The sequence below is a fragment of the Numenius arquata genome, chromosome 7, assembly GCF_964106895.1.
Source record: "Numenius arquata chromosome 7, bNumArq3.hap1.1, whole genome shotgun sequence".
NCBI classification, from domain to species: domain Eukaryota; kingdom Metazoa; phylum Chordata; class Aves; order Charadriiformes; family Scolopacidae; genus Numenius; species Numenius arquata.
In genome coordinates, this window is record NC_133582.1 from 54,641,391 (window position 1) to 54,666,484 (window position 25,094).

At 37.9% G+C, this 25,094-nt stretch overlaps 1 protein-coding gene across 1 annotated transcript; it reads left to right on the plus strand.

Moving 5' to 3' along the window:
- Nucleotides 1–649: 649 nt before the first annotated feature.
- On the plus strand, nucleotides 650–25,094 carry HYCC1 (hyccin PI4KA lipid kinase complex subunit 1). Its single transcript, XM_074150242.1, has 10 exons — nucleotides 650–700; nucleotides 1,622–1,723; nucleotides 4,452–4,631; nucleotides 5,643–5,723; nucleotides 6,141–6,256; nucleotides 6,598–6,693; nucleotides 10,348–10,464; nucleotides 11,195–11,282; nucleotides 11,825–11,984; nucleotides 21,047–25,094. Exons 1-10 carry the CDS (start codon nucleotides 650–652, stop codon nucleotides 21,601–21,603), a joined length of 1,548 nt encoding a protein of 515 aa, XP_074006343.1. The 3' UTR covers nucleotides 21,604–25,094.

The window sequence follows — 25,094 nt, forward strand, 5'->3', positions numbered from 1 at the left end:
TCCCTTTCTGTTTGAGTAAAGCCACAGCATCTCTTGTGTTCAGGTCTTAGTCCTGATGATCTTGCTTTGCCTGAGATTGTGTGGGATGTCGGACAGGGGAGTCCATCCCAGGCTACGTGCTGAGGCACCAGGCTTGTTGTCTTGCAGTTGCCACGGTGGGGGAGGATTGAAAGGTTTTTCCATCAGTCTTTTTTTCAGTGACCTTTTCCAGAGTTAGGAATAGCAGTTGACTAGGAAAAGCCGTAACAGTCATTTCTTTTCAGTGAATCCGTACAGTTTTCTCTTAAGTTCTGTAAGCTGAAAAATAAATTGAAATTGAGAAGGTAGTATTTTTCTGTTTCCAAAATGCCATTTCTGCAAATCTTTGACTTATTGAGCTTCCCACGCAATACATATTTGGAATTTATTAAACTGCTGTATGTGAAGACTCCCATGCCTAATGCTTCCAGCAGCTTGCTAAGTGAGGTAGAATAAAAGTTCAAAGTAGTGTCAGCATGTGAAATGTTAACAAGTAAAAGCATGATAAGAATCTTTAAATATTCACAGGGACTTAATTTTCATTATCTGTTTAACGCAGTGACTACGTAGTTCTCACAAACTGTGTTTGCTTTTTCTTTCAGGCTGAAGGTTTCAGAACGGATGTAGGAAGATGTTAGCTGTGGATACTGGGGTTGTGGAGGAGTGGTTATCAGAGTTCAAGGTAATAAACTCTCAGATGTTTCGCCAGTAGTGTTTGAATTGCTGCTGGAGCAGTATGCAAGAGTGCTTGAGCACTGTAGAAAATGAAGAAAAAAAAAAAGTAATCTTGGATTTTGCTGAGATAGTGTGATACATGCAAATGCCTGCTTGAAAGGATTTTTTTTATTGTCTTCTTTGGGATTACACACTTCCTGATAGAGAGAAGTAAAAATGTATATCACGGATGAATGGTCTTGTTGGTTTGAGTATGGACTAGACTTGACTATAGGATTTGCTCCTGGTCTGCTTAGATATGCTGGAAATGTGTTTTCCTCTCTGTATAATGGGACATGATCTCCTTTGAAGGACTGCAGATAAGTAGTACTGTAAGAGCTATGAATAGTAAGTTTAAATATACAGCTTCCAAAGGGTTGTTGAAAAGGTTAGATTTTTTACCCTCCTAAGTACTGGTGGAAAATCTGTTTAGTGTTAGAGAAGAGCTGTTCATGTCAACTAGAATTTGTGTTCTTTCAGAGAAATACTATATCCTGTATTACAGTTCACTAGCTGTTTACAGTCAGCCTTGAGAAAACCCTTTTAAGTACGGGGCTGCAAACTGCTAAGCTCCACAATACTGAAATTTCACAGTGAAATTTCATTGGGATTGCACCTGGATTGTAGGTTTTTTTTTATCTATTTCCCATCCACTGTCATTACATTCTGTATGAAACTGTCTGCAAAATAATAAAATGCAGCGTGTCTTCATGCAATTTTGATGTCCTGAAAATGTGGTGATTTCCATAGTAAGGATGTCTTTGTGAAACAAGTTTTAGTTTACTATAAACTCTGATAAGTAGTAACATGTAATAGAAAATTGTTGTTCAAATAGCTGTTACATTTTAATGACAAATTGCTTTTTCTAGTAGTTATATTTTTATTTCAGACACTGCCAGAAGCATCCATATCCAGCTATGCTACAAACTTGAAAGACAAGAGTGCTTTGATTTCATCTCTTTACAAAGTAATTCAGGAGCCACAGAGTGAAGTGAGTATATCAGATCTCTTGCATGAAATGGCTGACATAACACCAGCAGAGTAAAATAAGACCTTGTGTGCTAGTTAATTGTGTTCTAAGTGAGCTACAGAACCACATGAAGAGTCTCTGTCAAAACGTTTGTTCTTAGCAATGACATACTACCATGGAAACAAAAGTTTTATAACCTACTGATCATAGCTAAGCTTGTAGGTCATACTCCTGGGCTTCAGGACTTGGGTACAGAATTGCAAAATATGTTAAGGCATTCAAAAGATGTTTAAGACTGATGGAATTCTTTCTGTAATTCAGTATCACTTGAATGTGGATCTGTAGCTATCAGAAGCTTGTCTATTACAACCCAAGATAAAAATGTTAGGTTTGCAATTCTTTTAAGTTATTGCTTAGGTTTTTAGGGGGTTTTGTTCTTGTTTTAAATGCATACAAATATAGGCACTTCTACAGTGGATGTACCCTTGCTGAAATGATGGCCAAAAAAGAAAAAAAAAAAACAAAACTGGGGGCAAGGTGGCAGGTTTGCTCTGCACCTGCTCCAGGAATGGTCCATGACTGCACTTTGTATTAAAATGTCCATGTGGGTTTGGAACATACTGAGCTGGTTTTAGTTGTATTTTGTTAGCTGAATTGTCTCACTTTCAACCATCCAGCAAAACTTTGTTTGTTAGTTCAAAATTGGACCAAGTCCTTAATTCCTCTTCTGAAAAGACCCAGTATAAGGAACCTTTCCAAAGTTTGAGATGGTGCCAGTAGTGGTCATAGGATAAAATGCTGTCAGTGTGCACGGTTTTAGAGAGAATGCTGGTAGAGAAACTCCCAGGTTGTCTAGCAAAGAAGAAATGTAATTTTACTTTGCTGCTCAGAAAGGCATTCTGAGTCATTCGAACTACTGAGTCAAGCCTGTCTGGTCTTCAGAATGTGTATCAACACGCAAATTAATCTGATGAGTCTCCCTGTTAATAGCCAATTTGATACTTTCATATATTCTTTGATTTCTCACTACTTCTGGCTATCACTAGGTTTCTCAGAGACCTCAGTCAAAGCCCTGCAAATTCTGCTCAAAAAGGTTGTTGGGATAATTCTGGGGGCAAAGCATCAAAGATTTTCCTTTCAGTGAAACTGAATTGAATTGAAAAGCCAGTGCTGACACTGAGTGTTGTGCTGCCTTGGGAGAACAGTCCTAAAGTCTTTATTTAGACTGTTCTTGGAGTATCTGCCACTTTGTGGAAAGGGCTACCTGAAGCTTTCCATGTTGTGAAAATACTTAAAAACTAGCAGTTAAAAAGACAAGTAATTTTTTTCAACTCTTCTTTGAGATCTTCTAGCTGCATTTTGTAATGACAGCTTGCTTTACAGCGTAGGATATGTGCTGTCCTTTCTTATCTCATGTACGTAAGCAAAGGGGAAAGATTAATGCGTGAACACTACAAATACTCCTGAGATTAAAAACAAACAACCCCATCTGTATACCTTTGAATATATGTACTTCTAATATAATAATTATCTGTACCTTAAAATTGTGGTTAATCTCGTTTTGGGGGATGGATGTGTTCTTTTTTTTTTTTTTAAGCACTTGCAAATGCACATGGTTAATTTCTATCTGTGACTGCATCTTCCTGCTGGTTCATGTATGCTTTTTGTTTGGGATTTTTTTGGTTTGCTTTTCCAAAAATTTAATAATCAATTTGTGAGATAAATTAACTACTTCTTTGCTATAGCAAAGAAATATCCAATTCATAGTAGCTGTGTTAGTAAAGACTTTTAGTTACTTTTGAGGTTCCTGGGCCACTGATAGGTGAAAAATGTAATTCAGTACAAGGAGAATCTTCAGTAGATGTGAAGATTTAAAGGACTTTTAATTGACTCAAGAGTCCAACAATTTAAAAAAAAAATAAAAAATTCTGAGGTATGTTTCTTCACAAATTCTCAAGAATTTTTGCTTTCTGCTAAAACACTATTGCTCTCCTTTTAGATAGTAGCCTTGCAGGCATTTGCATTAGGAAATAGAAAGTGTTTGGAGTGTCTAACAGATTTGGATGCAGCTTAAAAAGAAGAGGGATGAAATTGCTTGGATGTTCTTCTGTTCCAGCATTAAAAATTGTTTCAGTCTAGATACCTTTTAGAACTGTTTTAGTGTAAAACAATATTTTGAAACCACAACAATCATTAGTGCGTTTTGATATTAGTTGTAGCATGTGGTGGCATTTTGAGGAAGAAAATCTGGTTTTGTACTGATTACGCATTTAAATGTGCTGATATGAAGCTGTCTCAACTGAGATAATGATGTGAACATGGATACCTGTCATAGCTATTTATGTGCCTTTTAAAGTTCAAGCACATCATTCTGAACTGATACTTTATTAAAGGAAGCGTGCAAATTGTGTGAAATGTGTAAGGTGAAGATAGAAAGCACTTGTGCTGGTAAAGTTTTCTAGAAGGATCTTGGATATTCTGCTCTTAAAACTGACAACTAGTTTAGCTTGGCATGATTTTTTTTGCCTTTGCTGTAGATTTTTTCACAAATGATTTTTTCCAAAGAGCAGCTTCTTAGTCAAAAGCTAAAAGTTCCTCTATTTTTGAATGGATCAGATTGTCCCAAATTACTACTTAAAAAGAACCAAAACCTGCTAAGATCCTTTTGGGTTCAGAAGTAACTTGATCCACAGAAAATTGCAGCTTCTTGTAGCATTTTATTAATTCACAACTGTAATTTATATTTCAGCTTCTGGAGCCAGTTTGCCATCAGCTCTTTGAGTTCTATCGCAGTGGTGAGGAGCAATTGCTACGATTTACACTGCAGTTTCTACCAGAATTGATGTGGTGCTATCTTGCTGTCTCAGCCAGCAGAGATTTGCAGAGCAGTGGATGCATAGAAGCTCTTCTCCTAGGAGTTTATAACTTGGTTTGTATTCCCATGTAATTTTTCAGGCTGAAAATCATTAGTGTGCTTTTGGGGGATACTGTGGAATGTTTTACTGGGCAATAATTAACAATTTTGCTTCAGAATTGAAATGAAGTGATTATCTCATTTTTGACTCTTCAGATTGGTGTCCTTGTCAGAAATCTGCAACGTGAACTTTTATTCTTCTGTTTTGGTGAATAATATCTCTACTCTTTTTGTGTATCCTAGAAAGCGTTAATGCACTAATGTCTGAAGGAGCCAAAGGAATCCTTTTAATTTTTTTTGTTACTTAATTCTTGGTATCAGGTCTGCTTTGGAACTTCTGAAGTTTTTTTATTTGAAGCATTTCAGTGCTATCTTCTGTGATGCTTGGGCACTTTTTTTTTTGTCTTACCCATTAGTCTTCCACTAACTTACAGGAGCAAGAAATCTGCCAACGTACTGCTATGGTGGTATCTTGCAGTATAGTAGCTTCTCTAAAGCTTTCCATCCGACTCTCTCTATAAATACAGAATTATCAATCTTGGAATTTTGCAAATACTATGATGTTTGCTTCTATCACTGTATGAGGCTGCAATCATTCCAGAGCTATGGTATTTCCGAAACAAATACTTGTAGAGTCATTACTTGATGGGTAAATAGTTTTCAGAACAGAATTATTAAACATTAACCTTCACAATTAGCGAATAGTGTATAATTAAAGAAGATAAAATTGTTTATTAAACATATTGAGATATTTTTATGTTTTTATAAAGTGGACTATGTATGCAAATGCATGTACCCTTTGCTAAGTCATTTGAATAGTTTTCAGAAACAAAGCAAATGCACTGTTAGAAAGCAAATACAGACATCATTTCTAGCTTGTAGCTTGGTTTCTTATAGTGTCCCTGTCTGTCCCTATCATAATTTGTTGGCTTGCTTTATCCGTTCAGCACCATCCAGCCTTCAGCATTTTTGAATGTCTGGTTTCTGCAGTACAGTATAACCATTGGTATCCTCTGTCTTTTTCAGGAGATAGTTGACAAAGAGGGACATAGCAAAGTGCTGAGTTTCACAATTCCATCTTTGTCCAAACCTTCAGTCTATCATGAAGTAAGTGACATGTACAACATAAAGTTGTTACTGATTGAAAGACAGTATGCTTTGGGGGTCTATTTGTTAAGAATAGAATTGAAAAGTAGTTTTAACATGTTGCGTGGATGACATAGGAACATTTTTCTCAGTCTTCTGAGTACTACTAACTGATCTCCGAGGCCTCTTCGAGACTGAATAATCATAATGTCAACTCAATGCACCAACTATGTGTTTTGGTTTTTTTTCTATTCTAAAGCCGCATTCCTTATCTGGTGTAAAATAACTCCTCAAATTTAAGACAGCTAAGCAATTGGATAACCTTAAGCCTGTTGAAAATCTAGGTACAAATATGGTGATGCTGCTCATTGTCCATTTTCACTTGTGTCGTAGCAAGACTTCAGGTGGACGTGTTTTGAATGACCCTCTTTCCTTTAGCCTTCCAGCATTGGCTCCATGGCTCTCACTGAAGGAGCTTTGTCGCAGCATGGTTTGTCCAGGGTTGTATACAGCGGACCTCATCCTCAGAGGGAGATGTTAACAGCACAGAACAGGTGAAATTGTATAATGGGATTTTGCTTGGGAATCACTAATGAATCTTAACTACTTATATCTTTTAATATAGTTATAGACTGAAGGTGGATATGTGTATGCTGTGTTTTATGGTGGTTTGGGTTTTTCTTGTTTTTAAACACATGTAAGTATAGATGCAGAAAGACTAGCAGCACATATTACTACATGAAGTGGAAATGCTTAAAGAAGCAAACTACTCGTCAATTTTATTGAAAGAAATTATCAAATCTGTTGAAGTAAGTCTTGCAAATGTCGATGTAAACTTGTTTTCTTTTCAAAAATAAAATTGGTAATGGAATTCTAATGTTTCTTGTAATCCCAGGTTTGAAGTGCTGACTTTCCTTCTGCTCTGCTACAATGCTGCCTTAAGCTACATGCCTGCAATTTCTCTTCAGTCATTGTGTCAGATTTGTTCAAGGTAATTTCTGTAGGTTGATTACACTTAAAATGGCATTTTCAAATTGAAATGCAATCAGTTTGAACTTTTTCTTTTTAAAAAAGCTTCAGATTCCCAAAAGCTACTTGTAAACTCGACTCTTTTTCATTAAGTATTTACAGCTGCATTATTTGCTTTTAAAGTATCTCTTATATAACTTTGGGTTGAGATCTCAAAATGGGGAAGCAATGACCTGCCTTATATGCAGTGCTGTTAGTGAAGAGGTCAAATTAAGGGAACTGTTTGTTTTAATCAAAAGTTGTTAGGTGTGTTAACTAAAAATCAGAAATGTCTTCTAAAATCTTGGTAAAATTTGCATTGGAAGCTGACTAAATATATTTGGATGCCGTGCAAGTTGAAACTTTTTTGAAGTTATAGCAGATCTTGAAACTAGAAATATATCACTTTCTTTATAGATATGTTGGGTGTTTCCAAAATCTGCTGCTGCTTCAAAAAATAAAACAAAACCCCCAAAACCTCCACCTCATCTTTAATTATAGTGTCTATTTTTGATCCATTTGTTTTTTCAAAGAGGAAGAACTGGTAGGAAGCATGTCTATCTCTAGATTTTTTTTTTTGAAAGTGGACATTGGGTTAAGGAAAAAGAATGCTCTCGTTAACCCAGGAAACCCAAGAGAGACCTAGAAGTCAACTACAACTTTTAACCAGTCATAGTTTCCAGATTCCTCATGCAAACAAAACATGGCAATGGATGCCTGGAAGATTCTCTTCTCTTAAGGGGAGGCGAGAGAGCATTGCAGCACTTGGCAATATTTACAGTAGTCTTTACAAGATATTTGTTAGATATGCAGGTCTAAATTTTACGGTAGAAAACATTTAGAAGCTAAGGATTGTGGACATGAAGCTGATGTTGCTTATTCTGCTTGATTTAGGTTTTGATTGTATTTGGGATAAATAATTTTTAAAAGGCCTCCAAAAACCTACAAGCAAATTACCAGTAGATGCAAGCAAGGCTTTCTACTTCAAAATGTTGAATGTTTGGATGCTGAGCAATTCGTCTTTTATCTTAGTTCTTCATTGCCTACTGGTTTTGGCATCCGTGTTTCTCTGCTTACTGAAAATCTTGCCCTGACAGCATTTTAGAGAATATGTGTCAGAAGATCCAGAATATCTTTCAGTAGCCTGTTTGGATGTGCTGCTGACAAAATTCTCAGAAGAATCTATAAAATAACTCCCTTAATTGGTTTGAGCAGTGTTGAATTCGGGTTTGTTTTGGAAGATCTATATGAAAGCAGTTAAAATGAATATGCTTTCTTCTAGTAAGTCTAATTCAATTTTTATGACTTTTCTGAAGAAGCGAAAGCTTCTAGTAGTTTTTATTTACAAACATGAACTGTAAATGTGACAATTGCAGCATGAAATATTTCGTGCTGATCTCAAACGTTGTAAATTCAGATTTTTTTTTTTTTGTATTTGGGCATCTTCCGTTACTAAGTCTCTTTTCATAAGAATATTATCTTACTCTGATGTAAAACAAAGCAGTTCTTCTGATGTCTTTCTAGCCATTTTAGAGTAACTCGCTCAGATTACAGTAGGGCTTTTAAATCAATACTGGCATTTATAGAGTGTCTGTATTAAGGTCTTTTCTATATAACTGTCAGTGTTAACTGGTCACATTTCTACTGTGAGTTCACTGTTTTCCCCCCAAAATACTTACTGTATCCCTGTACAATAGCATCTAGTAAATGCATAGATATATACATTGGCCTAAAAATGAACTGGTTAAATGATTTTTATGTAAACTAGCATTTTTGTTTAAACTGGACACTTACTTGCTGCTGCCTCCACCCCCAGGCTTTACACAACACTGAAATGCTTATTATTTTAATAAGTGTCATCTTTGGGCCAAACTATTGGTAGAAATTATGGGCTATCCGGAACTAAAGTGTTGCCCAAGCTGCATAATAATAGCCTCTTCTGGGGGATAAACAGGAGGAAAATGGAATGGGATTTTTATGGGGGAGTTATTCAACCTAGTTCATTTCAGTAACTGGCTCATGTGATTTAGGACTAGGCAAGAGTCAGAAAAACAGCTTTGGTGCTTTAATTTTTACCGTGTGTGAACAAAAAGAAATATGAGAGGATGAACTCATTTGGTTTCAACATCTTATGTATATTTAACAGAAGAGTCTCACTTAAGTGGAAGTAAGACTTTTGTTTTAGCTAGCTGTGTGTATACTTTGCAGGTGAACTGTACATATTTTTAAGATAAAAATTTATTTACATTCTGTTTTCTAAAAATTAAACTGAAAGAGGGTTGATTTAGATTGGACATAAGGAAGAAATTCTTTAGTGTGAGGGTGGTGAGACACTGGAACAGGTTGCCCAGAGAAGCTGTGGCTGCCCCATCCCTGGAGGTGTTCAAGGCCAGGCTGGATGGGGCTTTGAGCAACCTGGTCTAGTGGGAGGTGTCCCTGACCATGGTACAGGGAGTGGAAATAAATGATCTTTAAAGGTCCCTTCTGACCCATACCATCCTATAATTCTTCCTTTATAAACATCTCATAATGTTTATGTTTCCTTGGATGTTGTCACTAGCGTGGCTTCCTGTCTTTCCTGATGAAGCGTTTAAAATGTTTTTGTTGTTATTATTTGAAGATATGGTGATATCAGCATGAAGAGTCAAATTGCGATCATACTAGGTATAATGTGTGTACTGAGAGAGTTGATGAGCTACAGAGATCTTGGGGGTGCCGTCTGCTTTTTTGTTGTGGTTGTGGGGCTTTTTTAAGTAACCAAAGCAGAAGATGAGTTGTGGGATAGAGGAGAGGAAAAAAGTACAGTAGATTAGTGACAAGGTTAGGATTAATGAAGAAAAGGCTCCTGAAATCTCTAGTACAGATGTAATTTGAAAGGTAATTTGAAAGGTACTACAATACAATCTTAACTTTTTTTTTCTGGAAAAAAATAGATTTAAGAGAAGTTTTACAAGCTCTCTGGTATTGAAGCTTTCTGAGAATAAGCCTTCTAGCGTGTGCTTTGGAGAAGGAAATACTTTGATTATTGTCATTGAAGATCATTCCAGAAGTCCAGTTACAGCCAATGAATTGAATATTTAACTATCTAATATCTTTGATTTCCAAAATGTTTTGACCACAGAACCTGGTGTGGAATCTAGTTCAGAAAAAAAATTCTAAGGCTGTCTTTTACTGGGTTTTAGAACAGCTTTTATGAATGCGACACTTCTGGTCTCTGCTTGAAAATTTGTATGCAACTTCCATATTATATGCAATGACACACTTCTGTCTGTAGTAGTAATAGTTGCAGTGCTGCTTTATTTCCTTAAACACCATTGACTTGTTTTTTGTCTATTCTGCAGCAAATGAGTGGATTCAGAATGACTTTTACAGGCAGTTTTCTTTTGTGTTCCACTGTAGTATCAAAATGTGACACGAGTGTTTAGGGTGTCTCTATTTTGAAGGATTTGAACTCTGCCAGTAGAGGGCATGCCCTTCTTCCATAATAAGAAATAGTTTGCTTCAGCACAGGGTTGTCGGTGGATACCTTCCCGTGGGACTGTTGTAGTTAAAATGTGAACTAAACACCTAGCTTTGTAGAGTTCTATACAAATGCGTTCTACGTTATTTGCTAATGACAAATTCACAATTTCTTTAGAATTTGTGTCTGTGGATACCCTCGCCAACAAGTGAGAAAATACAAGGGAGTCAACAGTAGGATTCCAGTTTCATCTGAATTCATGGTGCAAATGCTAACAGGGATCTATTATGCCTTGTAAGTTGGGGGTTTTTTATATGCATACAAAATAAAGAAATGTCAGCTTAATTTCTACTCTTACTCAGGCATGCTACCTTTGAAATGTTTTATTTTCTAGTGGGTAGATGGTGTGTCTAGCAATAAGGCCCTCAGGAAGAGAATATAGTTCTCCAACTAGCTAGCTGAAGTTATGCTGGGGAAAAAGGGATAGAACAGCAGAGATGCAACTGCAGATGTGAAAAAATCTTTTAAAAAAACCTTTTCCAACTGGTGTCTGCTGTCCGCAGTTTTGCATGCTTAGTTTTGACATCAGTCTAGTTAAGGAAAAAAGGTCTTATTGTTCTCTCTCTGAAATGCTGATGTCATTTACTCTTTGATAGTCATGTTAATGCACAAAGCTCTCTTATTAACCAAAATAATTAGAGACTAGTAACATAGGAATACTCAAAAGATGGAGTAATATTAAAACAATCCTGTCTGAATTTCAGAATATTTAATGACTAGCTGATCAGTAATTATGTCATTTTTTAAACTGCTCAGGGTGGCCAATGAAAATAAAACCTTGTTTCTATAGAAGCTACTTCAGAACGAGTTCTCTAAATAGCAGACTAACTGCTAACGAACGCAAGCAGTTCAACTCCTCTAAACTGAGCTCTCGTGGAATATTAAATCTGTGATGGTTATGTGACCAAGAAGGTTCATCTGTTGATATAGGTGCTTATTACTATGTATATATTTACCTTTGTAGTTATAATGGAGAATGGGATCTGGCTCGTAAAGCTATGGATGACATCTTGTATAGAGCACAACTGGAACTCTATCCAGAACCTCTCCTGGTAGGTGTTGTATTTCAGCATATATATTTTTTTTTTGAGTAAAATTTTTAGTCTAGGAAAATCCTTCCTATGAACGTGCATGATGCGACATCACACCAGGAACCTAAATCCCATGAGATCTATGTGGCTGTGCTCGTGTGAATAGCTAGATCCGCAAGTATGCACACGCGCACACAGGTATTTTTCAATATAATTTGTCATCTTTCCTAGTGAACAAACTATTTTCAGTAGAATTTTTCTTAGTCTTGAAAGCTTAGATGATAGTGCAGAAGCACTCGGAAGTTTATGTTAAGTAATAACCACATCTTTAAACTGGAAACTTTGTTTTAAAAAGTGGTAGGTATTAAATGTAACTTAGTTCTGAGAGGTAATTGCAACCAGTGTTCTTTATAACCCATGCAAAAAGCTAATGTGCTTTTGGACCTTAAGCTGGAATTGTACACAGTATTCTTCTTGAAGTAATAAGAATCCCCTGACAGAACTTTTCTTCTAAAATTTGGATCTTTGTGTTAAGAACTTAAGTGTGTCTTTTCCTGTTCTAGGTTGCTAATGCAATAAAAGCTTCACTGCCTCAGGGTGCCATGAAATCTAGTAAAGAAGGTACAAGATGCATTCAGGTTGAAATTACACCTACTTCATCCAGAATATCAAGAAATGCTGTGACTAGCATGTCTATCCGAGGGCATAGATGGAAAAGGCATGGTAAGAAGTACATTTTGCAATAAATTCTCAACTTTTTGCACGTGTTTTAAAATAAAATTGAGAATTTTGTTATTGCACATCTTCATTGCTAGTAAGCAAGTAGCAGTTTGGAGGTTCTTATTTTCTTAACTGGTGAATGGGAATCTTAATGCAGTTCAGATGAAGTATATTCTTTATTTCCCTAATCATGTTTAAAAAAAAACAAACAAACACCCACAAAACCCCCTTTGGTTAAAGGGAGCTGTACAAAGTTATTGATTCTTTAAAGAGGCTGATGTTCCTGTTTTCTTCTGAAAAGCAGTGCCTGAAGCTAAGGAAATACTTAACAACTTTACCACAGAACCTCATCTGTCTTAAATGACTTAAATAAAAATTTGATTTAAGGGTAGAGGGATAAATTATAATGTTTTGGTGTCATGGTTTAACCCCAGCCAGCAACTAAGCACCACACAACCCGCTCACTCACTCCCCCCTGGTGGGATGGAGGAGAGAATCAGAAGAGTACAACTGACAAAGCTCGTGGGTTGAGACAAAGACAGTTTAATAGGTAAAGCAAAACAAGGAATTCATTCACTGCTTCCCATGGGCAGGCAGGTGTTCAGCCATTTCCAGGAGAGCAGGGTTCCATCACGCTTAACAGTCACTTGGGAAGACAAATGCCATAGCTCCTAGTGTCTCCCCACTTCTTCTTCCCCCAGTTTTTATTGCTGAGCACAACATCATAGGGTATAGAATACCCCTTTGGTTGATTTGGGTCAGCTGTCCTAGCTGTGTCGCCTCCCAACTTCTTGTGCCCCCCCAGCCTACTTGCTGGTGGGACAGTGTGAAAAGCAGGAAAGGCCTTGATGCTGTGAAAGCCCTGCTCAGCAGTAATGAAAACATCTATTATCAACACTGTTTTCAGAACAAATCCAAAACATAACCCCATACTAGCTACTACGAAGACATTTAACTCTACCCCAGCTAAAACCAGCACATTTGAGCAAACTAATATATGGGCTTCCACAAAGTAGAACGCAGGTCTGGGCTGAGAGGTAGAAAAAATAGTGCTGAATGCTCTGCAAAAGGAGAAACATTATATTCCACTTCTACAATCTCCAGATGAGGGAAGAGCCACTGGACCAGCGATGAAAACTGTCAATGGTTTGTTCTGCTGAGCTTGTAATTCTGATGACAGACTGAGTGAGTGTAGATAAGAATGCTCTTTATAGGTTCAATAAAGGTTTTGAAGTAGTATCATAAACATTTCTGTATGATGTGCACTGTATGAGCTTTTGTAGTATATGGACAATTTGGTTAGGAAAATATTGCCAAGTTACTTATAAAGGACCGAGAGATAATTCAGGTGAGTGAGAAAATTTATTTATAAACATGCTGGTAGAAGATGACTTTAAAATAATGATAGAGCTTTCTTAGCAGTAATGATACACATTGGTGGTAGTAATACCAATAGTAAGCTACCATAGGGGGCAAGGGGCAAAGAAAGGTAAAATAACCTAATTTCTTTTCAGTTGATTAAAAACTGCTTAAAACTGTCAGGCAAAGCTGAGGAGCAAAACATTAGTGTCTTTAACTTGGGCGAGGTCCAGTAGCAAGTCGTTACTGAGACCTCAAGACTGCTAAGGACCATTTTAGTCTTTCTTTTCTTCAGGCTTACAGTTGTTTAGCAGGGATTATTGACGAGGTGCAAGAAAACTGTCTGACAGCTCAGCTTTTAAATGGACAGATGTTCTCTGAAGCTTGGCAATTTTGTCAGCTATCCTTCTTGAGTGGTTCTCATGCTTCTTCAAATGAGGTGGTGGAGGGGAGCACAAATCAAGGATATTGCGTGCCAGTTCATTCATTGAAAGTGTATTAAAATAAACATTCCCTTTGTCTTTGCATTTTCAGAAAAAATGAAATAAGAATGTTAAAGAATCAGTGTTGGAACTATCTTTATAAGAATGTAAATTTTTTAGCAAATACAGAAGTCTAGAAGTTTTTACAATTATTGCCTTCTTGCAGGGGCACCACTTTACATGATGAAGTTCAATTAAACTTCCTTCGAGAGTTTATGGTCATGGTGGGAGAAGTGCCCTGCAGCAGATAACAGTAAGGTGAAAGGGAAATGAGAGTAATAGTAGGACTCAGAAAAATTGGGTGGGGGAATGCTGTGTTCTACAGGAGTCTCCTAAAGCAGGGCAAGTGGAGAGAAACAGTGATAAACTAGTTTGTATGACCCAAGTGAGGAGTAGTCAGCGTTTACGGATGAGGATTGAAAGATCAAGGACTTGTTATTGTTATTGGGAAAACTTTGGATTTTCCTCAATGGTACAGGATTTAATGAAGAGGAATAAAATCACTTGGTGTAGGGCAGGGGTGGAGGGGAACTTGTATGGCAAGTTGTGGGAGTAGCTGTAAACTTGAAGGCTATGTCAATATTAGGCTAGTTTAAAGGCCAAACTTGATATGTTTGACTGACTGTCCAATTGTTGTTGTTATTTTTAAATGGTAAATGTTCCATGTATATACCACTTCAGCTAATCTCCTTAAAGTTTTCATTATAAAATACTAACAAAATTGTTTGTGGCTCAAAAAGCCTTTTTGAAGTCAGAGTGGATCTTCTCTTGATTTCAAAATTCCTAATAACAAAATTCAGCGCTCTGCAGGTCCTGATGAAAGAAAGATATGGACTAAATCTTCAGGGTTAGCAGGCAGAAAGAATAACGAGGCTTGTGCTTACAGATGCTGCTTTGAATTAAAATAAATACTGGAATTGGTGGGGTAATGAGATGACAAGCCTTATACCTCCTGGCCGTTATTCTCTCTCCCACAGTGTAAGGGGAAAAAATGTATTCAGGGTTTTTATTTTTGTGCTTCGGTATAATAAAAGAGTTGTACAAATGGATTAGGAAGCCAGAGGAGACAGCTGAGAGGTAGTTTGACCTTATACATTACATGAACCAGAAGACCTGATGAGGCAATGTGTCCCTTGGGGAAGCAAGGGCAGCAATTTTCAGTCACTAGCTATTTCTGTAAAGTGAATAAAATAAAAGAATTATGGCAAATCACACTTCCAGCTGAGAAGCATGGGCTTTATTTTTTTTTATCTTTTACAAAAATGTAGTTTACTATAAAAGTTTTCAGACGTTAGATCATGCTAGCCTTTGCTAGAACTCTAGATTGGTTTTGAACTTAACTTTTTACAACTTAACATTTAATCTTGTTGTGATACTCAACCCTGTAATTCATTTGTTAGAGCTGTTACTTAAAGGAATTGTTTTCAAAATCCAATTGGTGTGAATTTGAACTTTTAAGGTAGGTACTTTAGAGGTACTAAAGGTGAAGGTCATTTGCAAGATGGATCCATCTAATCACAAATGCATAGTATTCAGAGTCAGTTGGTATTAGACACCACTTATCAACAAATTATTTAGTGCCATTGAATTGCATTGCCTATAAATCATAAAGCTTTAAAAAGAGGAGCATTAGCTCCTCTATCTAGTGTTAGTTTTTTGTAGTATTAACGTTTTAAAAGCAAGCCTTGAGCGGCATCTCCATTTCCATTCACAAATAGAGGAAAACCAGAAAAATCATACAGTGTGTAAGGGACATAAACACCCAAATGAATGGTTTTCTTTATGGAAGCGAGGAAAAAAACCAAAGCAAGCCCTAGCAAAGCATTCCTTATTAATGTAAAATCTGCCAAACTGCCCTGCATAAGGGTTGTTCAGGAAAAACTCCTCTCTGTAGAGGTAATGCATGGAAGGGAAATACTCAGAGGTAACAGACTAAGAAGAGCTAAAGTAGATGTTGGTGAGATACATAACACAAAAACAAAGTCATCAGCGAGAGAAGGAGGACAAGATGTTTTGTGGTTTTTTTCTCCATTGCAGAGATTACTTTCATGTAGTACACGAGGTTTAGAAACATTAGTCTTTGGATCTCTGTGGAGAGAATTTTCTTACTTTTTCTGAAATGGTATTAATTCCTGCAGTAGTTATAGCTTAGGAATCTGGAATGAGTGTTAATTTTGGTATAAAACATTGATGCTTTTGTGAATAATTCAAAATGCTAACATTGTTGTGCAGGAAATGCAGCTTGAGCTTGTGGTGGTTAAAATTGAATTATAATCCAAATGGGCAGTTTCCCTGTGCAATCTGAGGTAAATGATGTAGGGAACCATAATAATAAGGTAGACTATGACTGAAATATCTTCTGAATTAATTTTTAGTAGCTAGTAATCACGAAATGCATTTATCAGGGTTGGTTGTACTACTCAAAGCATTCAGAAATGTGACTCCAACAGCATTTTCCTTCAACCGCTATGGGTATGTTTATATGAAGTTTCAGACTGACATAATTATTCAGTTTTGTCTACACCATTTAGCAGTGTCCTTTGTTTTCTCTTTTGCTACGTTGCCTTGTGCACTGGGTATTAATATCTCTTTCTCAAAGGATAGACTTCCAGAGTTGTCCAGCTTGAAGCAGTATTATCTTCAAACCCACGCACTACGAAGTTCAAGGTTTGTTTTAGGTGTTCTTAGAAGTTAGAAATAGGGGATGCTACTATGAAGGATGTGGATTGTGTAGTCTTATCTCTGCCATGAGACTGGAGATGCTATGGTAGATGGTGTTAGTAGGAATAGAGATACCCAGTAGCCCATTTTTTCATTAATTTCCTCCTGTAGTGCGATGTTAAACTCAGAGGAAGGTATATTCCATTTTATTAGAAGTAGTTAATAGCACTTAGCTAAAAGATTAGACATAATTATGCTGAATAAGACTCTGAAGTTTTTGGGGGGTGTTTTTGCCAGTTCAGTGTGGTGATGGTTACACAGCTGTGTGTGAGTAAAGTGCTGATATCCCAGTGGATATTACGTTTAGAAATGCACACCACCAAATAACAGTAACTAAATATTGCTGTTACACAAAATTTGTAACAAAAAAAATCTTCCTCTGATTTCTGCTGTGCACTCTGAGTTTCCTTTCTTTGGAGCTGGATGCTGTTAATTAGTGCTTTGCTGCCCTTGGTGGGGAAGGGTCTGACAATGAGCTCTCTTCTGCCCTCTCCTCTCAGGTGTCCTGACTCAAAATGAAGTTTTTAGCAGAGTTGACTTGTGCACATGGAGATCACTGGGTCCTGGGAAGAAGTTCTGCTGAAATAAGGTGCCTGTAGGTGCCTGCGCTGACAGGGTGGCAGGAAGGAGCTTGAAGTTTGGCATAGCAGGGGCACCGGTACCTCACCACTGTAAAATCAGACCAATGAGGCCAATCAGAGCATTGATCTTCTCGCTAACTTTTCTGCTCCTATGTTTTTAGAAAAAAGGCTATACTTGATGGTGATGGTATTATTATTATTAATTATTATTATTATTATTGCAATTCACGGTGCTCTGTTGTTACCTTTGTTACTGATGACAGAAGACTTTTGTAGAAAGTGCTGTTAGGACTAATGCTTGGAAACAGTTCTAATTGAGTTTCCCAGCAAATATCAGGAAGTTACTAGATAACGGCAGCGATTATTAATCCCATTGCCTTTGGCTAGTGCAACTTGTTAAATAGATACTTTCGTTAGTAGTTGACTAGTTAGAAAGAATCATGATACTTTGCATTTGCAGGTAAAATCAGGGATAGCTCTAACAGCAGGGGCAGTGATGTCGTAGAAAGGTTCGGGTTGGGAGGGAACTTAAAGATCATTGAGTTCCATGGGCAGGGACACCTCCCACTGGACCAGGTTGCTCAAAGCCCCATCCAGCCTGGCCTTGAACACCTCCAGGGATGGGGCATCCACAGCTTCTCTGGGCAACCTGTTCCAGTGCCTCACCACCCTCACAGTGAAGAATTTCTTCCTAATGTCTAATCTAAATCTCCTCTCTTTCAGTTTAAAACCATCACCCCTTGTCCTATTGATACACTCCCTGATAAAGGGCCCCTCCCCATCTCTCCTGTAGCCCCCTTTAAGTACTGGAAGGCTGCTATAAGGTTTCCCTGGAGTCATCTTTTCTCCAGGGAGAGTCCATCCCTGCCAGAATAACCTTCCAGCTCTGAAACTTATTTCACTGTTGTGCTAAGTGCCGACAGAACAAACACTAACGCGAAGCCCAGCGCTGTAGAAGTAAACTGTGCCTGCGCAAGAGTCCTCAGTGCAGGGATGGGGGAAGAGAGGATCCCCTCCAGCTAAAAAGCATTAGAGTGGTGCTGTGAAAAATCATCATAAACTCTTCGGGTTTTGGACTTCATACTGTCAGTTAAATGTCTGCACTGCCAGCCTCTGTCACTGCAGTAGCAAACTGGCAATATAGTCCCTGGGCAGCCCTCCCTTAATCCTCAGGTCTGAAAGAACTGTTATGAATAAAACACAGGGATTCTGTTGAGCTTTATTGCGAGCTGTACTTTTACTGATTTTTTTTTTTTTTTAGTCTAGTCAAGTTTGCGGCCATAGCGTTTGCATATAGTATGCATGTATAACACATATAGAATATATAACTATAAGGCATATAGTGTAGTCTTCACTTGCATGTCTGTGGTACACATCTTCATGGAGGATGTGCCACGACTATCTGTAAAGTCATGGCTTCTCTTTTTTTTTCCTGTCTGGGTCACCTAATGGCAGTTTTGTGGTTGTAGAGCTAGTGCTGATAAAGCAATTCTGAATACTTTAAAAAAGCCCATCGGATACTGAGGATACTCCAAACGCCGTGGGTCTGACAGGTTGCCAGGATTGTAAGTTGTTACTTGCATATACATGGAAATTCTATAAAGATTCAACTCCCTTTTTTGTTTTCACTTTTTCTCTGCTCAAGAGTTCATCCTTTTTAAACTTGCCTGTCTACATGAGATGAAGACATCTTTTGAGTTGGGATTTGTTTTACCAGGACCTTGTATTCTTATTTCTAAATATCGTTATTGAATCTCTTGTGCTCACACACAGTGAGTAGCCGTGGAGGTTTGTGTTTGCTTGGGGATTTTTTGGCAATGCCTTCAGGCATCTTTGACTGTCTTGAGATAATCTTTTGGCCAGCCTGGGCACTTGTATATCTGCTGTTGGTAACTTACCCTAATGAGAAGAAGTCATCTTAGAACCAAGCTGTGTTGGGTTTTGCCTTAATTTTTTTTTTTTTTCTTCCCCACCCCTGCAAGTCCTGCAGGAAGTTGTGGTGCTTTCCCTCCCCCCAGCTTAATCCCTGTTTTCTCAGTTACTTAGTAACTGACTTGTGTGACATAAATGAGTTTATTGCAAACTAATTTATTTGTAAGCTGGTATAAGGAGCTTAAAAAGGCTGAGGAGATCAACATCTATGTTATGTTATTAGTAGGTAGCAAAAACTGCAGTAAAACTCCATAGGTTTTGTCCGAATAGGTTGATTTTAGTAACTAGAGGATTCTCCTACTTGTAAATATCTTTCTGGTTGAAAATAGCTTTTTGAAATGAAGAAAGAAAATGGAAATCAAAGTGTGCTTGAGTTGGCTTAGTTGCTTTTCCATTAGCTTTCAGGGTGACCACTGTACAGCATCATGACGTTGTAGAATTTCTAGTCTTACCTGGTAACACGTGTAGTAAATACGCCATTTAATTGTAAAAATAAGTTTCAATTTAGTACGGTGATACAGAGAATATAGTAAAAAAAGTTAATTGTGGAGAATTCTTTGATTTCTGATAGTCTCTGAATGTTTGTTTTGTGATCCTCAGAAATTTCAATTTTGAAAGCTCAAGCATGGGGCTTTCCAGTGCGTGGGTGCGGCCGATAATTGGAAGATTGAAGTGTGCAATTTAGAAATAAAGCAAAATCCCATACTTGCTAATGTTGCTAATTAACAAGAGGTTAATATGTGAACATCTGCTTTAATTCATAATGCTTTAGTCATCTGTATCTGTTGGCTTTTGTTTCATGTTTTGTTTCAAACATCTTTTGTTTTTTTTTCTTATCCATCTTTAATTCTAGAACAACCAGAGAATGGTAATGATGCTACTGAATTGGGCAACTTTATCATACCTGAGATTAGTGTCACAAGTGTGGCTGGAGAGAGGACCGGGAATGGGGAAAAGAGCAGAGCACTAGCAGAGAATGATGTTCAGCATTTACAGGGAGTACAGGAAACAGCTACAGATCCTAGAACTGACAGCAAAGGCATGCCAGAAATCAGGAGGCAAAAATCTGTAAGAAAAATGATGGAGGATGGAATAAACTCATCTGGCAGAGTGCAGTTTTAGCAGAGCACTTGTAGCTGCACTCTAAGGTACCGCTGATTGAAAGGGTCACTGCTGCATGTTTGGAGAATTAAAGTATGCAGTTAATCTATTTGCATGTGTAATAACACAAATGCATGTATTGCACACAGCTTCGTCTGTGCCACAGACAACGACGACAAACTTACGGGTAGATTTCTTTAATCTGGAGAAAATACACTGTGAGACTCAACGTACCTTTGAGCTTATTAAGCATATTTGTTTGGTTTACAAAATCCATTGATCCAATTGTATAAAGAATCCATCAAAATGGATGTGAAAAGTACCTCAGATTTCCCAAATTCCACCTCTCACGGTGTTCTGGAGATCTCATATTGTGCCTGAGTTTCCAGCTCGTACCACCAGACCTGTGATGCAGAAGGTGACCTTTCAGTCCTAAAGCATTCTTGGGTTGCTGAACATGGAGGTGCCATATTGGGTGTCCTGGGACACTGATCATCGTAATTAATGAGCTTTGCAAAATCATGTATCAGAGCACTTGCTCAAAGTAAGATTTATACTTTTTTGTTCTGTGTGGTAAATTCTAATCTATAAATTTCTAATCTCCTGCATGAATTAACAAGACTGCATTATTTACTTTTTTTTTTCCAAAATCACTGTAAAATGAGATTGTGGGCATGCGTTTTGATCTATTTAATGCAGCGTTAATTGCTGTAACTCTATATCCTAATGAACCTTAATTCCAAAATGTAATGGAATAGGTAAGTGTTTTGTCTTCTCCGTTCTGCTGCTGTATGGCTTCATGCTTGCAGATATCAAAATCTAGCAGTACACAAAATCAATAAATGTGAGAAAGTCAATTGCTAATTCTTTTTCTTTTTCTACCATGCAGGTAATACTGATTTAGCAATTCAAGAAGAACTGATAGAAGTATCTGAAAACGATGAAGGGTTTTACTCCAGGGCTGCTTCTAGTACCAGTCAGTCTGCCCTATCTAACAGCAGCAACACGAGCAGCAAGAACCTTTTAGGGAAGAGCCAGCGAAGGTCTGGAGGAAGCAAAGCAGGAGGAAAAGAAAAAGAAGGAGAAACCTGCAGAGAACACTTGTCACGAAAACAGACTCAGAGAGCCATGAGCGAGAATCTAGAGCTTGTCTCTCTGAAGAGACTGACGCTGACAACTAGCCAGTCCCTGCCTAAGCCCGGCAGCCATAGTCTGGCCAGAACGACCACTACTGTCTTTAGCAAATCCTTTGAACAGGTCAGTGGTGTCACCGTTCCAAATAATCGTGGTGGCGTGTCTGGTACAGAGGCAAACAGGTTTTCAGCTTGCAGTCTTCAGGAGGAAAAACTGATATATGGAACGGAAAGAACAGATCTTCCGATTTTAAGCAAACAACCTAATCAGCAGCGACCTCCTAGTATTAGCATAACTCTGTCAACAGATTGATGTTAAATGGGCAAGTGTGAAAAATAAAATATCCAGCATTTATGATGATATTGGCACATTAAGCTCCGTAATATGCCATACATTACTTTCTTAAACCTCCAGCCCATACGTTCTAATTTGGCTCACATTTGACAGTAAGAGTGAATAGACACCACTTGTAATTATTTTGCATCAACTTCTAATAGCTTGGAAGGTTCCTCTTTGACTTACTGTATTTCTAGACCCGATTGCTTACGGCTTCATGTGAAGGTTACAGCTTCACCACTTTAACAAGCGGTGTGTGGCTTCTTACAAGGGCGCAGTATGGGAACAGACAGAGCCTCTCGCCCAGGTTCTGCTTTCTTACTACCACTTGGCACAGGCAAAGCTGCAAGTACTTGTTTAAGAGTCGTCTCACAGTATGGGCATGGAGTTCTGGAACAGCGTTGTAAGAACATAAACATTCTCTTCCATTATCCGTGAGAAACGTGTGAGGCTAAAACTAGAGGCATCAGTTCAGTGTTTGATGTTGTGGCGGTTTTTGTAACAGTAGTCAGTACACGTTGCAATGTTCATACTTCTCCATGCCTGAATGAGTCTGAATTATAGATGCATTTTGGGTTGTCTATGTGTCTTTGGAACCGGCCCAAAAGTCCTACAGCAGCAGTGCTTGTGGATGGGAGTCTTTGGACTTCCAAATTTTGTGACAGACTGTTTCTTTCAGGTTCTTAAATATCAGGCACGAAGCTACTCATTGAAAAGTCGCTGTCATCGCTATTTTTATTATTTACGGGGAAGAGATGTGCTTCTGTAACAATGTTCTGTAGAAAATAAGGTATGAGCCCTTTGAACTGACTCAAGCAAATCAGGAGTGTGAATGTGTTTAACATGAACTTCTTACTTGAGACTAAGAGAATACTACCAAAGGATGTGTACTTTCAGTAACTTGCAAGCACAAAGGGAAATTTATAATGTAAATATAACTAGCACTGTAATTCCTAGTCTTTTATATCTATTATTTTTCTAGTTTGGAATTCTAGAACAGCAGCCTGGTCAAGGTTTCCTAGCCTTTAACGTTCAGTTCATTTGGTGACCTTGTTTGATACCAACTTTTATAACATTAAGATTTTAATTAAAAATAGACATTAAAATTTCTTATGCAGAAATTTGGAGAAGCAATAGCTGACAAAACCACTCCAGCAGCAGTGATTAGCTGATAAACACACAATATATCGTTAGGAGTGGAGAAATAGGATGAAGATCTAAGGCATAATCATTCCCAACTGTCCAGATTTCTGCAGTTAGTGATCCCGTGTTATCAAGAACCTTGCAACAAAACAAACACTAAAATTCCGGTAGACTTTCCTGTTTCCTGGAGACAAGTTTATATATCCCTTTTTTGACTGTAACTGAAGCACAAGTAATTTTTAAGGAGCTAATGTTATTCAGGTTTACAGCAATTAATAAGCTGGTTAATTAATGAAAAGAGATGAGGAGACATAGTTGACAGGGACAAGAAAGTTGTATGATTCTACTTCTAAGACTGCAGACTAGATGTGTACATTTCTTGATGTTCACCAAAGGATGTGGAATAGCTGCATTGGTCTATAGGTGTTTGTCTTCACCCGAGAGCCTGAGTGTAAATCAGCGTGCTGCACGTTCTCCTCCTTCTTTCTTGTGTGACACTTCTATTCTGGTAACGCAGTATTTCACCTTTTTACAGTGGAGTGTTCTCTTAATTGTACGTGAAAACTTACATTCCTAATCTAAAAAATACAAATTCGTCCTGTCTAGTGTTTAATACTTTGGCCGGTGAAATATACTGGCTTTTGAAGTTGTATGTTTTTGTAAATACTTTGTACGGTAGAAAATTTTCCCTCTTTTTTTGGCAGGTTTGTCTGCAGTGCACGTTAGAGAGCGTATTTGTTTCAGACTGACTAATCCACGTGGCTGCTGGAGGGCCCACAAGCACAGGGAACGGAAGGGCTTTAGGCAGAGGAGAGCAGACAGGGGCGGGCGCTGCACAGACCCGGCGCAGAGCTCTGCCTTTCCTTGAAACTTGTTCTAGATGTTACGAGGAAATAACCTGCAGAACTTAGAGCTGCCTCATCCGCTCTTGCAGCGTGGCCTTTAACAATACTTTGGAAACACTTTCCAGTAATTTAAACTGAAACCTAAACTAGAATAGATAAATAAAATTGGAATTGACAAAGGTTGGTTGTGAGGGTATTAGTTGTGAGTAAGTGTTAAGGGACTAGAATTTTTAAGTAATTCTACTGGTTTGGTTTTGTTTCATTTAGTTCATGATTGTTTCACTTATCTCCACAGCGGACACTCTTCCAAGCTGGGTGTTGGTATAAAAGATGGTTTTTTGTACTGAGAAGATCTAGTCACTTTAGCTATAAATAATTAGAATTTTGGTGGATCTAAAATGCCATAAACTGTAGATCTGAAATACAGTGTTTATAATAGTGTCGGCTACCAGTCAAACAGTGTTAAAATAAAGTTAGTTTATCTTTTTATTTTATCCAGCTAATTATTCTAACTGTGGTCTGGCTTGAGACCGGTGACCCAACCCAAGACATAGGTTCATATTGGTACAACTGAAATTACATAAAGCTTCATATTTTTTTGAGGAAAATTCTAAAAAGAAAGGTTCTTGGTCTTAAAGGCTGCTGTTTCTATATGTGTGTGGCTTCATATAAATATGTATGTATTGGTCTCTGGAGTAATTTACACAATGAGCGTGTTTTTGTGAACTGACATCACACCTTGATACTGATCGAGTCTAAAGAATTTCTTCCCTAATGTGAGTAATAAAACTTTCAGTTGTCCTTCCTTCTTGTCTTAAAAATGGAAAAGAAAAAAAAAAAAAAAGCTGGATGAGGGAGAGGGAGGGCAGAATTATTTGGTGTCCAAATATCCACGGTGCAGGATTGGGGAAGGAGGAGTGAGGGGGAAGTGCGGCAGGAAGCGGATATATTCTTCCATGATATTTCTAAAATTGTCAGCCTCTTGGGCTTTGAGCATTAACTGATCACTTCAGACCGATGAATGAAAAATGTATATTTCTTCTAACGGTGTAAGGAAAAGCTATTAAGACATCCCATACTGTAGTCTACCCGGGCGTGGGCAGTTCTGATGAATACACTCCAAACATCATACACGGCCACAATGTTCTGCAGGAAAAATGTTCTCTAGGAGTGAATCATCTCAAATTACAGTAAGAGACGTTGTTTTAATGCTGACGTTTATAACTGACCTTACTGCTTTAAATCAAAGGGCACTGTTTCCAGCGATGGCTTTGAACAGCAGCGCTTTCCAAACTGTTGAAACTGAGAGTTATGTTTGTTGTGGGAATCTGTAACATTTGTGCAAAAAGCATATGGCCTCTAGCCCCTCGCTGTAGAGCTGCGATGGCTTTTCTGAAAGGAGTGAAATGACCTTGAATTGCCTTGAATAATACCTGACAGGTTTGGCAGGTACAGAAATACACGGCTGTTCTAGCCACA

Excerpts from the sequence above, each read along its gene's own strand:
- HYCC1 (XM_074150242.1), top strand. The coding sequence starts at position 650 with ATGTTAGCTGTGGATACTGGGGTTGTGGAGGAGTGGTTATCAGAGTTC. Across the intron at positions 4,632-5,642 it reads TCCTAGGAGTTTATAACTTG|GAGATAGTTGACAAAGAGGG; the intron begins GTTTGTATTCCC and ends TGTCTTTTTCAG. Across the intron at positions 6,694-10,347 it reads TTGTGTCAGATTTGTTCAAG|AATTTGTGTCTGTGGATACC; the intron begins GTAATTTCTGTA and ends CAATTTCTTTAG.